The sequence below is a fragment of the Gallinula chloropus genome, assembly GCF_964237585.1.
Source record: "Gallinula chloropus genome assembly, chromosome: 5".
NCBI classification, from domain to species: domain Eukaryota; kingdom Metazoa; phylum Chordata; class Aves; order Gruiformes; family Rallidae; genus Gallinula; species Gallinula chloropus.
The window spans coordinates 81,580,658-81,593,976 of NC_140090.1; the positions used below are offsets into that span (position 1 = coordinate 81,580,658).

Sequence of the window (13,319 nt, forward strand, 5' to 3'; positions counted from 1 at the left end):
TTACCCTGGTGTCCCACGACCAGACTGGGAGGTACTCAGAGCAGAGAGGGCTGGTGCCCCTGTACAGCCTGGGCTGGGAGCTGGGGTGTGGGTGCCCTCCCATACCGGGGAAAACCAGTGAGGGAAAAGCATTTGCTTCAGACCTTGCTCACTGAACAGCCCATCGTTAACGCAGCTGCTAACGAGGCACAGGCCGTCTGCAAGGGAGGTCCCACAGCTGATGCTGGGCCCTGGCTCTGCCCTGAAACACCTGTGTGCCACCGGCATGGGGGCTTGGGCTGCCCCCTGCACCGCAGCAGCCGTGCCTGCTCCTGGAAAGCCTCCTGGGCAAGCCTGGCTCTGCACGATTTCAGCCACCAACTAATAATTCCCACATAAAACTGTGGAAAACAAACGTGTCGTGTCAGTTCTTTCATACCAAACTGTTCCGTACCGCTGGCATCCTTCAGTTCCACTCCCAGAGACTGGAAACACGGCAGAATTTGTCCTGAGGGAGTCTGCATCTGTTGGGAACCGATTCCAGCCACCTCTGAACACAGAGCAGGGGTCAGACCCTGCGACTTCCCAGTGCCTGGCAGCAGACAGATGCCGATGGTTTGGCTGCGAAGGCAGCTCTGCCGAAGGCCCCGCGTGCCACCGCAGCCGCCCACCGCCCGCTTCCAACCCAAGGCTGCCCGGCCCCAGAGCAGCTCAGAGAGTGAAGGCTTCTGAAAGGAGAAGAAAGGCAAGATCCACAGCAGGAAGGAGACCGCCCGTCTCCTTGTGGAGCTGAGCCGAGTCTTGGTCAGTTACACACAGTACTGGTACTGTACACTGGAAATAACCAGAAGGGTGAGAGCAGCTTTTCCCCTCCCGGGACGGAGCAGCCCCGCGCAGCCCCCCCTTTATCCCAGCAGCATCTGGGCCTGTGATGAGCCGTGTCCTCCCAACCTGGACCAACAGAACCAGACCCCCAGGGAGTCCGCACGGCTCCTCGCAGCAGCCACATGAAGCCAGCAAGTATCTTAAAAGCACCCTGCATCTCCACTCCACCTTTAACCATCACCCAGCCCCAGGGGGACCCATGGAGCACACAAACCACATTTATTTGCCCCGAGTTGGGACAGAAACGGAGAGGTGACGAGAGGACAGCGACGTGCCTGGGACGTCCTTATGTGGCAGGACCCAACTGCTCGAGGCTCCCAGGGCGCCGGTGCCACCCACCACAGCCCAGAGCGGCCCCAGCTGCTCCGACGTACCTGGGATGGCTTCTCCTGACAGCAGCCTTTAGGAACAGGGGATGCCAGAGTGAAATTCAAACCATCTACATGGCCTTCCTCCCCCTCCACGCCTGCTCCATGCCCGCTCCATGCCTTCCCTTGCTGCACCCCAGGACGGAACCTCTGTCTGTGCATCCCACTGAGTGAAAGCCACGTGCAGCTGGGCAATCCTGCTCCAGAGAGGGACGGGTCTGGACACGGATCCCCCTCCTCTGACAAGTTGCATAGCAAGTCCCGTTCCTCAGGGCAGGCAGCCAGCGTGCCACACAGCTCTGCCTGCTCCAGGGAAGCAGTTCTGTACCGACTGTCATCATCTGGTGTGCTACAGCTTGGCAAGACGAGTTGTCAGCGCGCTCGGGCCGTACCGGAGGACAGCCTGCGGTGCTCGGCGTCACCTGAGAAGGGGTTATCGGCGCGGGCCGGCGACCCTCGCCCGGCGGCTGCGGCCTAGCTGCTGCCCGCGGAGGAGCAGACGGAGCTGCACATGTTCAAGTTGGAGGTCTCAGACTCGGTCTCGGCTTCATCGGTGGTCTCGGGGGGGGACGCAGACTCGCTGGTCTGCTCTTGGCTCTTCTTTAGCCTGCGTGGAGCGGAGGAACCAGGCGTCACACAGCTGCCCCCAGTCCGAATGCCCGCAGCGGGGTGCTGCTGAGGTGGGCTGCAGCAGCCCGGGCTGCCCACGTACCACCCAGGAGCTGCCTGTGGCAGCCCCACAGTAAACAAGAGCAGTCTTCCCAGAGCAAAAAGGTCACAGCAAGGACCGACCTACCAGCAAAACCCACCGAAACGCTCCCAGGCACTCCAGTGACCTGCAAGGCTTCAGCACTGCCCAGATCTCAGCCACCAGAACCCTCTGCTCAGGGCCACAGGCTCCCAGCCACGCTCCTCCTCTTCCTCCTCCTCCTGCCTCCTGCTTTACTTACAAACCCGGTACCCCCACACCAGCCCGATCCAGCATGGGGAAACCCCTGCTCCAGCTCCAGCGCTTCCACTGCCCGCTCACGCCCTGCAGAGGCTTTAGCACACTCCCTGCCTTCATTTTCCAACACATCATCCCCTGGAAGCAGGATGGATGAGGAGATGTGGCAGGGGAACTGAAGCAATGTCACATCCATATGTTAAACCCAAGTCTCCCTGTGTCATGTTTTATTTCATGGCTGTGATTAATAATCCCTGCTCCTGCCTCCCTGCTTTTCATACAGAGTCAGCACCTGAACTCATCTGGTGTGAGCCCCTGGGGCCAAGCCCGTGGGGAGATGCTGCTGGCCAGCAGGCCCAGCACTCCGGTTCCTCAGGGACATCAGGAAAAAAGAGTATCTTTTTTCTTTCAAAACCCTCCCCCTGTACTCACTTCTCTCTGTTAAAGATGACAAAGTCTTGCTGGATGGCTTCAAGGCATTCTTGGAGATAGTCATTCTCCTGTCAAGGAAAAACAGCACAAGCCTAGGAATTCCCAGTCCCATTTGCATCCCGCTGCTGCCTCCGGCACCACAGCACTTCCAGCTGCACCACTGAGCCTCCCAGCCTCCAGAAACCCAGCCCAAAGGCAGGAGGGGACCAGCATGGCTGGCTGCCTCTGTGGCTTTCACCGGTGCCTCGTTCCACCCGCAGCGAGCAGCGTTCCCTACGACAGCGTGCAGACAACCCCCACACGTCTACCCGTGTGCCTGGCTCCTGGGAGCGCCCTGCTCCAAGCACGGGAAGGGCAGCCAGCGCCGGGCAGGATCAGCACCAAGCCTGCCAGGCCCAGGCCTGATGCCGTGTCCCACAGCGGCTGCCCCGCGCCGGGGCTGTGTGGGTACTGCTGCCCACAGGCAGGAGGGGAGGGCGGGTGTGCAGACAGCCCACACTGACCTCTGCCATGATCTCACCTGCTGCATCGCCTCTGTGCAGATGCAGAAACCCCCTCTGCTCCACTCCACCTCCAAGGGAGGCAGGGATGCTCGTCTCCTGCCCAGGACAAGTGCCCGAGCCCGTCCCTCGCCGCAGCAGGGGAAGAGCCCTGACACTCTGGGCAGCAAAACCCCCCGGGGGTCCTTGGAAATCTGCCTGTTCTGGTTCCTCCCTCTCTCGCTGCCCGATTCCAGCACAGTAAGTCTCACTGACAGCAGCACTAACCCCACCAAAGAGGGAAGTTAACTGCAGTTAATTGGCAGAGATAATGAGACAGGTGTCCTGCCCAGCATTCCCTGTGGCTCTCAGGCAGCGGATGGAGCTGACCTGGCCAGAGTGATGTTTGCTCCTTACCCTGGGAACTGCGCAGCTCCCAGCTGCCACCTGGGGAAGCAGCGACAGTGAGTGACACGTTTGCTCTCCCAGGCACCCCGTGAGCTCACCCAGCCTGCAAACACCCGGCTTCTGAGGGACTCTACTGATCCCTCTCTGCAGAAAGCACTCACAGGCACACCAGCACACGACTCCCAGGCTCACATGCTGGCAGCCAGAGCTTGCACTCCACAGGAGCTCAGCAGAGCCGCAGGCTGGCCCAGCACACAGCTGGAAACAGGGGATAGTTACCCAAAAATGGGACTGACTGGCCGGACATCTCTGTGTGGCCACATCAGTGCCCGATTAACTCCTGCTGTGTAACCACAGCGCAGCAGCTGCAGAGCTGGGCAGCACCTCCTGGAAAGGTGCAGATCATACTGGACGTGTTCTGGGCTCTAGTTTATCTCTAGACTGGTGTCCCAGAGCTGTTTCCCTTTTCACTTTCCAAAGCACAGGGTATTGTGAAAGAGGAGGAACATTTGGCTGTGGGGAAGACTTCCTCTCAGGCAAATGTTTTTATCCAAGCCAGTCTGCAGGTAGGGCACTGCTGTGCCACAGCCCCCAGTGCAGCAGCTCAGCCGCCTGTCCCAGCTGGCTGTGACCCCAGACAGCACTTACGGACTGAGAGCTGTCTTTGCTGTTGTCCCTCGACTTGTTCTTTGCAAGCCTCTTCTTCTTCTTGTGCAAGGGCCTCGACTCCAGGATCATCTCCTCCAGCTCAAAGGTGGGGTCGCAGTGCAGGCGGCCCTTCTGCCGGGACACACAACACGACACCACACGCGTCAGGCGCAGCAGAGACCCTCCCACAGCACACACACTCGGAATCCTAGAATCCCAGACTGGGCTGGGTTGGAAGGGACCCCAAAGGTCACAGAGCTCCAACCCCCTGCCACAGGCAGGGACACCAACCTCCAGGCCTGGAGCTACACAAGGTTGCCCAGGGCCCCAGCCAACCTGGCCTTGAACACCCCCAGGGATGGGGCACCCACCCCCTCTCTGGGCAGCCCCTTCCAGCCCTTCACCACTCTCTCTGTAAAAAACTTCCCCCTAATATCTAATTTAAACCTTCCTTCCTATGCCTCCATCAGAAAGCCTCTGCTGAAGGCAGCGGGTCCCCTGCCCATGAGAACCGACCCCTCTCAGGGCTGGTACACAGGTGGCTCCTACTCACGTTGGGGACGAAGCCGGGCTCCACTCGCTTCTCGCAGACGTCGCTCCAGACCACGCTGGACAGGTAGGTCGAGGCCTGAACATCAGCCAGGCAGGAGAAGCGATGCTCAGGGTTCACTGTCAGCAGCTGGGGACAGAGAAGCATTCCCATCAGAGGAGAAAGAAGAGGAGCCCAGCAGCCTCCTGCCTTTCGGATGCGCTCAGGCGGTCCAGCCAGGCAGCAGCCCTTCTGTCGTGGGAAATACACAACTCACTACAGGAAAAAAACACCTTAGAAAAGTGTCCTGGAGGTTGTGAAACCAGATGGCCAAAAGTTTGGCATGGGTTTGCTCCTCCCCTGCTTACCTCCAACACATGACCCAGCACACTCCTCCCCACGCCAGGACAGACCCTGCTCCCTTGTAAAGATGCCGATTCCCCCAGAACCTCATTGCTTGGGTTGCAACCCCCACAAGTCCTGTTTGCACACCCCTTCTGTGGCACCAGGGCACACTGCTGTGTTTGTCACACACATGGGTTACTAAGCACAGAGGGGAAACCCCACCTGCTTGATCCACTGAGGCAGCAGGCTGAGGACAGACCCGGGTTTTGGAAGAACTCAGTGCTGTGTGCCACACTGTACTTGAGTCACAGCTGCCAGGACTGATGGAGGTACAGCTGGCGTGGGATCTGGGCAGGGCTTCCAGAAAATTCTGTGCCTAGTCTCCCTGGGTAACATCTTCACTGACATTCACAGGATGCCACCTTTGCAGTGCATCCTCAGAGCCCCATGGGCATCCCTCCACTCCCAAATGCAGGATGCTCATGGCAGGTGGATCGTGCCCACCCCTGCCCTCTCCGGGAGCCAGACCCTCCTCCTGCCCACGCCGCTGCTGTCAGAGCTGTACCCCACCTCTGGACCAGTTCTTCCCATTTTTACAGAGCACTCAGAATTTGAGCCCTGACCTCCAGCCAGCTTCAGGCATGCACAGAGTGCGTAAGGTCTCTGGACTGATGGACACCTACAACAGGACCACTACAAAATGCTCATTGAGGATTGTTTCATTCAAAGAAACATGGCATCACTCTAGGCACATTCCCTGCAGGCACCTACAGCCTTCCCAGGAAATAAAACCAGGCACTGAGTATCTATCCAGTGCCAAAGGCAACTACAGCAGGAGCAGGTAAGGGTGCCTGTGCTTAGAGCACGGCGGGTGCCCCAGCACGGGGATGCTTGTGGAGGGCACGCAGTAAAAGGCCACCTCGACCTGCAACTGCTGCCTGAGGAACTTCTCATGAGCTTCTTCACAGCACCAAATTACCTTCATCTCTGGAAGGGAAAGGGAGGAATTCCTTGGTAAGGCTGCTGTGATGGCACTGGCCCAGCAGGATGTGGGGAATCAGCGCTGGGAGCAGGGAGCTGGTGCCAACACATTGCCCAGCATCAACCCTGGGCACCAGCAGAGCCCCCCAGCTGTCCCAGCGGGCAGGACCACGGCTGGGGCACCCCGAGTGCAGAACCCCAGCGCTCGGTGGGGACACAGGGGTCCCTCCTGGCTGAGGGGGCTGCTGGCACCTGTGTTCCTTAGGGAGAGACTCGGTTCCTGGCAGTGTGCAGAGCCCGAGAGCCGCCGACCCAGCAGATGGCAATGTGAACCTGCCGCACGCCGCGCCGCCGCCATCGCTCAGACACCCTCAGTTATGTAAACTGCACGCCCAGCAGTAGCTGGCTCCGGAGCCCCTCGCTTGCTGCCAGTGCCTTGTCCCTCTAGCACAGCCACCAGCTCTGTTTCTGAGTTCTCAAGCGGGCAGAAGCTCACTCCACAGCTTCTGCACCCAGGCACCGGCTGCCTCCTGCAGCAGACATCCCATCCCACGGAGAGGGAACCCCCCCCAGGCAGCCATAGAATCCCAGAATCTCCTGAGCTGGAAGAGACCCATCACCATCAGGCCTATCGATCCCAGCTCCCGGCTCCACACAGCCCAGCCCTGTCAGAGATGGCACTGAGGGCACTGTCCAGGCACTGCCTGCCCTCAGCCCAGCTCGGGGCTGTGACCCCTTCCCTAGGGAGCCTGTGCCAGCATCTGACCCCCCTCTCAGCACAGAACCTCTTCCTGACATCCAGCCTAAACCTCCCCTGGCCCAGCTTCACGCCGTTCCCTCGGGCTCTATCCCAGGTGCCCAGAGAGAGGAGGCCCCAGTGCCCAGGATCTCCTTGCCATGCCATGGTCTGCCCCGTTTGCCATCCCACCGGCTCCCGCTGCTTCACCTGTCTCTTCTGCCAGGCACTGCCCTCTCTGCAGGCAGCTCTCGCTCCCCCCTGGTTCCCAGGTGCTGCCCCTGCTTGCTCACTTGCTGCCTGTCACCACTGACCTCCATCACCTACCTGTAACCATATAGATAATGAACAGAACCCCCCAGGGTCCCAAGAACCAGTCCTACAGCCACTGCAGGGCATGTGTTATGGTGCTGATGGTTTCCCAGCCGGTCCCCCAGGCACTGCTGCTGATGCACCGTGCAAACCACTCCCGCGGGACCACTCACCTTTCTCAGCAGAGCCACCATTTCTTTTGACCAGGCAGAGGAGTACTGAACGCTGACAGTGCTGAAGAGCTGCACCAAGGACTCCACAGGGTTGTTGGAGTGGATGTCATACGGTCTCTGGAGGGGGGGAAAGCAGAAGGATGAGAAGAAATTCCCCCTCCCCTCGGCAGCCGCTCAGAAAGCGCGTTCTGCGTCCGGGAGCCCTACCCAGCCCCGCAGCAGCTCGTAAGCCATGATGCCCAGGGACCACCAATCCACCTCGAAGGAGTAGCCCGTCCCGCCGCTCAGGAAGGAGTGGAAAATCTCTGGGGCTGGACAGAAAGGGCAAAACAAACAGGTTACTCGCTGCTCCTACTGTGCCTGTCTCAGGCACACAAACCTTACGGGTATTTTTAGGCACCACTGCCCAGGGGAAGCCTGGCACGGCAGCTGCAGCAGGGTTGGGGAGCAGGCAGGATGGGGAGCGTGTGACAGCACCTCACTCACTGCATATACGTGCTGCTGGATGCTCGTGCACACGTGTTAACATGCCAGGTTAGCTCAGTGTCCAGGCACACATGTGTTAACACGTGAGGTTAGCTCAGTGTCCAGACACACACATGTTAACATGCCAGGTTAGCTCAGTGTCCAGGCACACACGTGTTAACACGCTGGGTTAGTTCAGTGTCCAGGCACATGTGTGTTAACATGCCAGGTTAGCTCAGTGTCCAGGCACACACATGTTAACACGCTGGGTTAGTTCAGTGTCCAGGCACACACATGTTAACATGCCAGGTTAGCTCAGTGTCCAGGCACACACATGATAACATGCTAGGTTAGCTCAGTGTCCAGGCACACACATGTTAACACGCTGGGGTAGCTCAGCGTCCAGGCACACACATGTTAACACGCTGGGGTAGCTCAGTGTCCGGGCACACACATGATAACATGCTAGGGTAGCTCAGTGTCCAGGCACACACATGTTAACACACTGGGGTAGCTCAGTGCCTGTGTCAGACAGGGACTGTCCCAGCACGCAGCGAGCGCTCTCGGGGTGCGGAACACGGGCGCAGGGAGCAGCTCCTTACCCATGTATGGCTTCGTTCCAGCTAAGGCAGTTGCTCTTTCACCGTCCCTAATTATTGTTGCAATATTAAAATCTGTTAAATGTGCATGACCTTAAATAAAGACACATTGTGAGACAGGATTAATGGCAGCGCAGAGCAAGGGCAACGCACAGTCAGAACACGTTTCCTAAGCTCCTGCCCTGGGACAGCGCGGCACGGGGACAGGTCTGGGTTAGACCCCACTTGGAGGCTGTACCAGACCCCAAAGCTTTCCCAGGCCTCAGGCTGGCTGGGTGGTTCAGTGGCAGCTCACTTTGGGTCCTGAGTGGTGACCTCCACGAGCTCCAGCAGTTGCTCAAACTGCTCTATCCAGAATGTGCAGTCAGCAAGCAAGGGAAGCACCCACCATACTTGGGCACTGCCTTGGCCACATCCATAAAACCCCAGAACTGTTTTGGGTAAAAGCCACTGACCCACAACTTCCCTGGCATCCCAGAGCTGGAACACTCCACTGCTGCTCTGCACAGGCCACAGCAAACCTGGATGTGCCAACTGGATGAAATCCTTACGCTCCTTCCCAAGCCCCAGGCCTGTTCAGAGAGACCACTACGACATTACAAGAAGTGCTGGAACCCCTCCTCTGCTTCGAACCTGCCATCAGGAGTGACAGGTAAGAAAATGTCACCGTCCTCTAGCCAGCCCCTATACAGAAACCCACCCACCACCTCCTGCTCCCTACCTACAAGGCAGCTATGAAGAAGGCATGAAGCACAGACTGACTTGTCCCCTCAAGTCTTCCCCTACCCCTCACAGAATCGTAGGGGTTGGAAGGGACCCCCAGAGATCATCGAGTCCAACCCCCAGTCTCCTTTCTCCCACCCGTGTCTGGGATTCCCACCCTGTGCTATTTTCTACTGAACTTCTGTGCAAGAGCAAACTGTGGGGTTTATGGGGCTCTATGATAAAACCCTGACAGAGTGGAGCTGGGATGGAGGTCATCTCGGGACCTCCTGTGGTACGTGCCCTGCTAGGTCACCGAGCCAGCACCACCCACAGATGCTCTCACAGAGCTCGCTCAGCCCAGATCCACCCCCCAGGAAAACATCACAGCTCTCCTCAAAGTGTCTGTGCAGACCACTCTCAGACTCAGCCGAGCTGGGCCTTGCGCTTCGTGCCCTCCCACCATGCCAGGTACCACCTCTCTGGCTCGGGGGCACCCGTGAGGGAGCAGGCAGAGCGTGGGGGCTGCCAGGTGGGGGTGAGGAGGAGGGGGGCTGCCCTGGGCGGATCTCCCCTGGCTGTACAATGCATGGGTACGTCCCACCAAGCACCGAGCAACCAGAAGGGCTGGTGCCTTCTCCACACTTTCCCAGATAAAAGGACAGAGTATTCCAGACTCTGTCCCTCAAATGCAGGAGGCTGACAAAGCAAGGCAGCAAAGAGAGACCCTACCTTGCTCATCGAGGAGAATGTTGTCTGGTTTTACATCTCTGGGAAAAGAAGCAAGGTTACAGCAAGATGGAATCTCAGTCAGATCAAGGACACAACTCAAGAACAGAAGCCCTGCCACCCTGTTAGCTGCCAGAAACTAGAAACACAGACAAGAAAAGTTCACTTGCATGAGACAAGTCCACTTATGATGGACCAGAAATGGGATTTTCCTGGGCAACTGGGCACAAAAGTGGGAACATCCGACTTTATTTCTTGATTTCTAAGGAAAATCAAGAACATGAGATCAGGCCTGTTTCTGAGATTGCTCTGGTACCCACCCTGCAAGGGGCTTTTGGGCCCCTGGTGAAGTGTGAGGCTTCCTCTGAGCAATGGGGAGCAGGACCAGCAGCCCAGGGCTGGCACCACTGGTGTGGTTTAATGCCAGCAGTTCCCTGATTTAGGGCACTGATGGGGTTAAGGGCCTCACAGCAGCAGAGACAGCATCGCCCACCCCAAACCAGGCACGGGCAGCTCGGGCCAGCAAGGGGAGCCCGCGGTTACCTGTGGATGATGTGCTGACTCCGCAGGTAGTCGAGCGCCAGCGCCATCTCACAGATGTAGAGTCTGACCGTCTCCTCCGTGAACTGGACGTTCTGCTGCAGGTGATAACGCAGGTCTCCACCCAGGAGCAAGTCCACCACCATGAACATGTCCTCCTCGTCCTGGAAGGAGTACCTGCGTGGGGAGCGGGCAGGTGAGCCTCGCAGGGGGATCACACGGCCAGGCCAGGCCTTCCCCTCCGTCCTGGCTTTGCCCCAGCTGAGAGCTGAGCACCAGGCAGCTGCTTGTTCTTTGAAAGGAAGAGGGGGAGGAAGTTGGGGGTGGGAAGGGAAAAAACCCCAAACCCAAGAACCCAAAACGCCGCGGGCTGGGATAAGGATAGTTTACTAGAACAGCAGAGAGATGGATATAACAATGATAACAGGACTTCAGAGCACAAAGTATCTGAAACTGGTGATACACAGTGCAGTTCCTCACTGAACCACAGGCCGTGCAGCCCAGAGCCATCCTGCAGCCGGACTGTCCCCACAAACCGCACGTCCTGGAGCCGCCTCCTCCTCCTCCCCCCAGCCCCCTTTATGCTGAGCATGGTGTCGTTGCCATGGGATACCCCCTTTGGCCAGTTCGGGTCACCTGTCCTGGCTGCATCCCCTCCCTTCTCGTCAGCAGGGAACTAGGAACAACTGAAAAGTCCTTGGCAGCACCTAGAAACATCAGGGTGCTCTCAGCACTGCTCCCATCCTGACTCCCAACCATGGCATTCCATCCACTATTAGAAAAGAAATTAACCCCATCCCATCCAAATCCAGGACAGCCTCTCCTGACTGCACAGCGCCTGGGACAGCTGCCAGCATCCCCACCACAAACGTACGCCCGCTTCGGCGTCTGCACCTGCCTAAAGGAGCAAGTGCAACTCAGGCTGCTGACCTGGGTCTCATCCTATTGCTAGACTGCACAAGGCTTCCCCTGAGGGGGAAGCACCCCAATTAACTCCCCCGCTGCAGCAGCCCCTCTGGAGCTCTGCCATGTAACCCCCCATCACGCAGAGCCGCGGCAGAGCGCAAAGCTGTGCTAGCCACTCACGTCAGAGACACTTCACATCTTCAATTGCCAACAATCTGATAAGCCCACACTGAAAATAGCTCTGCTGTCCTGAAAAAGGACTGGGAAACACGAGTGCTAATTTAACCACCAGGACCAGAAAAGGAGATTTATATTTACTGCAGAGTAAAACGCCTCTCTAAGCCCGCGGAGGATCCCACAGGAGACTGACAGCCCTGAGGACACCCCACAAAACAACGTCCCATTGTTAGAACTGGGGACAGCATTCCTGAGGAGGGAGCACGTGGGATTGTGTAATACTTGTGAATCACACGCTCCTGCTCCCATCCTGAATGCAGGCTTATGCTAAAAGTATGAGCTGACCAGGAAAAATTCGCTCACAGCCGGTTTGCCTGAGGTTTTCATTACCTGTCTGGCCTTTCTGGGGAGAGGGATCAACAAAAAGCAAGTGGGGTACGACCAACTTTCACCACTTTGGGTAGAGAACTTCTGGGATTTCTGGCCTCTTCCTGCCCAGCAAACACAGAACTCACAGCTCTGGCCACCTCCCTGCACATGAGATGCTCTGTTTCTCTAACAGCTGTCACTGGGAGCATCATGCTGCCCCAGACACCTCAGTCAAACCCAACACACCCTGGCACAGGGATATTCTTGCAGTTAACACTGGCAGGGGTCCCTCAGGAGGGACCTGACCCTGTGGTATCTGCACAAAGGCTGTGAGAAACACCCAACACAGAGCTGTTTGATGGAAAAAGAGAAACTAAGCTGTCTTAAGGGGGTTGGTGCCACAACATCTGCCTATCCTCTGTGTAAAGCAACCTGTGTTTCCCAAACACCGAGCTCCATTGAGCAGCTCGCTGGGCTGGTCCCACAGCCAGCCCTGATCACAGGAGGATGGGGGGAAGGTGGCTCCGTGGCTCCCGCGGGCAGGCGGCCCCGGAAGGCTGAACAGGGAGATGCTCACCAGAGGTTCACCAGGAAGACGTGCTCAATCTCCTGCAGGATCTCCAGCTCCCTGAACACGTTGCGAACCTCGTCCCGTTCGATGCACTGCTGCTTGTTCATGTACTTCATGGCATACATCTTCTCAGTGTCTCTCTTCTGCACGATGCACACCTGAAGGGCCGCAGGAGGGGAGGAGAAAACAGCACTTAGCAAAGTGTTCCCTGTCCCCCTCTGCAGCTTCAGCAGGCTGAGCCCCTCAGCGCTGCCCACTGCTGCCCTGCTTCCACGTGTTCCTGGCGATGACCTGGGATACCCCCGCTCCACGGGCAGCTCATATGTCCCACACAACAGCTCCCTCTTGGATGGGATGCCCTGCTCCCAGGGAGCTTCCCAGCAGGGAATGGTTCTGGGAGCTCTGGGATTGCTTCACGCTCTGGAGACCGGCCTCGGGCATGGCAGGGCTTCTCTCCCAGCCCGGCCCCATTCTGCTCACATCTCCGGCTGCCAGCCCCCAGCAGATCAGTTCCCATCCACCGCGAGCACTGGAAAGGTCAAATCATCCCACTGTGTCAGCAGAAAGCGGTTAAGATGTAAATGTGTTCGAGCCAACCGCAGCCACCATGCCTGAGGACTGAGCAGCACCCTGTCCTTGCAGGACACAGACGCTCCCTCACGGGGTCCCGTGTTCCCAGAGCCCCTCCTGAGCTCCCAGCCACAGGACCAGGACGTGTCCTTCCCAGCACAGGCTGTGCTGCCCACCCAGCTGCCAGCCTCCAGCCGGGTCCCTCCTGCCCCACAGCCGGTGTGCTCCCCACGGCAGGGCACAGCCAGCCCACAGGAGGCTGTGCTGGGCCCCTCATGTGAAACACCTCCCCACGAGCTACTCACACCCAGCTCTCCCGGCACACCAGCATCGGCACCTGGCACACAGCCCACGGCACTGGCCCCCGTTTCCAACCAGCGCTGCCTTTGGCGTGTCTCCCTCCCCCGTCCTTCTGAGACTAACTGCACCTTAATTACCAAGGTGACTACATTTAAAAGAGCTAATTAGTT

At 58.2% G+C, this 13,319-nt stretch overlaps 1 protein-coding gene across 1 annotated transcript; it reads right to left on the bottom strand.

Annotated features, from left to right (window-relative positions):
• Positions 1-1,706: 1,706 nt before the first annotated feature.
• Positions 1,707-12,419, bottom strand: STK32C (serine/threonine kinase 32C; the record flags this gene model as incomplete). Its single annotated transcript, XM_084264359.1, has 10 exons — positions 12,286-12,419; positions 10,260-10,433; positions 9,720-9,757; positions 8,289-8,378; positions 7,429-7,532; positions 7,222-7,338; positions 4,699-4,824; positions 4,146-4,277; positions 2,611-2,678; positions 1,707-1,839 (listed from the first exon to the last, which is right to left on the bottom strand). The coding sequence occupies exons 1-10, from the start codon at positions 12,402-12,404 to the stop codon at positions 1,707-1,709; spliced, it is 1,101 nt and encodes a 366-aa protein (XP_084120485.1). The 5' UTR covers positions 12,405-12,419.
• Positions 12,420-13,319: the final 900 nt, after the last annotated feature.